This window comes from Agelaius phoeniceus (assembly GCF_051311805.1).
Source record: "Agelaius phoeniceus isolate bAgePho1 chromosome W unlocalized genomic scaffold, bAgePho1.hap1 SUPER_W_unloc_1, whole genome shotgun sequence".
Taxonomy (NCBI): Eukaryota; Metazoa; Chordata; class Aves; order Passeriformes; family Icteridae; genus Agelaius; species Agelaius phoeniceus.
In genome coordinates, this window is record NW_027509866.1 from 2,335,026 (window position 1) to 2,338,215 (window position 3,190).

The 3,190-nt window shown below is 55.5% G+C and overlaps 1 protein-coding gene across 1 annotated transcript; it reads left to right on the top strand.

Moving 5' to 3' along the window:
- The first annotated feature begins 598 nt into the window (after positions 1-598).
- Positions 599-1,587, top strand: LOC143692550 (olfactory receptor 14J1-like). The gene has a single exon (XM_077172795.1). It carries the CDS (start codon positions 655-657, stop codon positions 1,585-1,587), a length of 933 nt encoding a protein of 310 aa, XP_077028910.1. The 5' UTR covers positions 599-654.
- The last annotated feature ends 1,603 nt before the right edge of the window (positions 1,588-3,190 follow it).

Genomic DNA, 3,190 nt, shown 5'->3' on the forward strand with positions numbered 1-3,190 from the left:
CAATGTTGTCAGTGCAGCCAGGGAAGGAGCTGCATCTCCCTCAATCCAATGCCATCAGAAGGACACTTGGGAGTCTCCCTGAGATTTCAGTCCAAGCTGGGAGCTTCAGTCCAGGGTGCAAACCTGTCCTAGAGCATCTCTGAGTTATAAGATGGATGGGGAAAGGCAGAGGTGTTGTGACACTGAAAATGTTGCTGGGTTGGTGAAATGAGCAACATGAGTCCTTGGCAACAAAAGTGGAGCTGGGCTGAGCTGGATCCATCTGCTCTAAGCAGTACCTGTTGATCTTTACAGAAAACTTGGGAGTGTGAACATCCTCCATTTGTGAAAAGTGAAAGCCCAGAAAAACTCCAGAGAGACTCAAGTGAGGGACCATCTCCCCACAGTCTTCACTTACCATCTTTCCTCAGTGAACTCACTCTGTTCTACCAGAGGGCAGTAGAAATGCTGAGGGTTTCTGATATCCTAGAATACCAGGAGAGACATGGGGACAGCTTAAAAAGAAAACTCTAGAACTCTAAAAAAAAGAACCATGTCCATGTGTGTTACAGAAGAGGGTCTATGGGAAATGGCTTTGATTTTGGTTACAGGTATCTCCCCTAACTCTTCACTGTCCTTTTTCAATGAACAGGTCCCCATGCCAAGGCACAGCAAATGTCGAACAGCAGCTGCATCAGGCACTTCCTGCTGCTGGCATTGGCAGACACGCGGCAGCTGCAGCTCCTGCACTTCTGCCTCTTGCTGGGCATCTCCCTGGCTGCCCTCCTGGGCAACGGCCTCATCATCAGCGCCGTAGCCTGCGGCCACCACCTGCACACGCCCATGTTCTTCTTCCTGCTCAACCTGGCCCTCAGCGACCTGGGCTCCATCTGCACCACTGTCCCCAAAGCCATGCACAATTCCCTCTGGGACACCAGCAACATCTCCTACACTGCATGTGCAGCACAAGTATTTTTCTTTATGTTCTTCATTGGAACAGAGTATTTCCTCCTGACCATCATGTGCTACGACCGCTACGTGTCCATCTGCAAACCCCTGCACTACAGGACCCTCCTGGGCAGCAGAGCTTGTGCCCACATGGCAGCAGCTGCCTGGGCCAGTGCCTTTCTCACTGCTCTTATGCACACGGCCAATACATTTTCCCTGCCCCTGTGCCATGGCAATGGCCTGGGCCAGTTCTTCTGTGAAATTCCACAAATCCTCAAGCTCTCCTGCTCCAAATCCTATCTCAGAGAATTTGGGGTCATTGTTTTTAGTGCCTGTTTATCATTTGGCTGTTTTGTGTTCATTGTTTTCTCCTATGTGCAGATCTTCAGGGCTGTGCTGAGGATCCCCTCTGAGCAGGGACGGCACAAAGCCTTTTCCACCTGCCTCCCTCACCTGGCTGTGGTCTCCCTGTTCCTCAGCAGTGCCATATTTGCTCACCTGAAGCCCCCCTCCATGTCCTCCCCATCCCTGGATCTGGCCCTGTCAGTTCTGTACTCGGTGGTGCCTCCAGCCCTGAACCCCCTCATCTACAGCCTGAGGAACCAGGAGCTCAAGGCTGCAGTGTGGAGACTGATGACTGGATGGTTTCAGAAACATTAAACTGTTGGCCAATTTCTACAAATCACTTGTAATAAAAGTTATCTTTGATACTTCTTGTTGATTTAATTTTGGAGGTATTTTTTCCTTTGTTTTCGTATTTTCATATTGTCCAAAAAGAAATGTCAATCTTTGTGCCCTTTCTCATTCTGTTTCTCTCCACCTTCCCTGTGGCCACAGACTGTGTCTGTGAGGGGCTGCACTCTTGGTGGCTTTAAAGGAACTAAAGGATGTCCCAGCAGAGTTTTCTGCAGAGATGCTCTTTTGTTGCCATCTCTGGAGCTGCAGCAGCAATGTCTGTGTGCAGAGCTGGGGCAGATCAGTGCTGGCCCAGCAGCTGTGCCCAGCAGCAGCAGCAGCAGCAGCACTTGGTGTTGCCAGTGCTGCTGCCGTGGCCCTGCCCCGCTGCCCTGGTGGCCCTGGTGTTGCTGCAGGGCCTGAGTGCTCTCGGGGCCGGGCACAGCCCTGGGGGTGGCAGTGCCGGGGCTGCAGCAGGGACAGGCCATGGGCACTGCTGGGGCAGCGCTGACGCCTCAGGCCAGGCCCTGGGGGCTCCAGGCTCCTTGCCCAGGCTCTCTCAAGAACACGGCCAGGCCAATGCTCAGCACAGAAACCCCCGTCAGCAGCCCCAGGCTGGCCGTGGGCAGGCTGGGGGCAAACAGCATGGCTGGGGCTCTGCAAGGGCCCTGGGCCAGACGGGAAGGAGCAGCAGAGCAGGGGCTGATCCATGCCCAGTGCGCTGCACAGCCCAGGGCAGCGTCCCAGAGCGTCCTCATGCAGCTGCCAACAACATCCCCCCTCTGCAGCCCTGGCCTCTCCCCCAGCTCACACAGGTGCCCCATCCTTGCAGGCACACACACGGCAGCACTGCCTCAGCAGCCCCTGTTTGCATTGCACACAGCAGGGCCAGCACCCCCATGCTGTTGCTGTGGGGACATGAACCTGAGGGAGCACAAATGCCATCAGCCCCTGGGGCCAGCAAGGCCTGCGGGACACCAGGGAAACCACTCAGCTTTGTCCTGGCCTCTGCAGTCAGCCAGAAAGTTTGTTCCCATCAGCTGGGAGTTTCCTGTGCCACTGCAGACGCTGTTGCTCAGAGCCAGGGCTGCCTGGCAGCCACCCCCAAACTGCCCTGAGCATTTCCTCTGCCTTTCCTTTGCCTTCTTTACTCTTCCCTGGTGCAAATTTCTTCCTCTTGCCCAGCCCTGTTCCCTCCCCTGCCAACAGCCCATCTCTGTCCTCATCCTGCTGGCCGCACCATTACTGAGCCAGGCCAGGAGCCATTGGCCTTCTTGGCCATCTGGGCACACTGCTGCCTCATGTCCAGCCTGGTGTCCTTCAGTCCCTGCAGGTCCCTTTCTGCCTGGCTGCTCTCCAGCCACTCTGTCCCCAGCCTGTAGTGCTGCAAGGGGTTGTGTTGGCCAAAGTGCAGGGCCCAGCACCGGGACTTGTTAAACCTCACCTTGTTGGATTTGGGGCCTGGATCCAGCCTGTCCAGGGCCCTGTGCAGAGCCCTCCTACCCTCCAGCAGATCCACTCTCCCAGCCAACTTGGGTTCACCATGGTTCCATGAGGCCCCTGAGTGTTCCAATGTTCTCCATGATTC

Bases quoted from the DNA above. Each gene is read 5' to 3' on its own strand.
- LOC143692550 (XM_077172795.1), top strand. From the start codon at position 655: ATGTCGAACAGCAGCTGCATCAGGCACTTCCTGCTGCTGGCATTGGCA.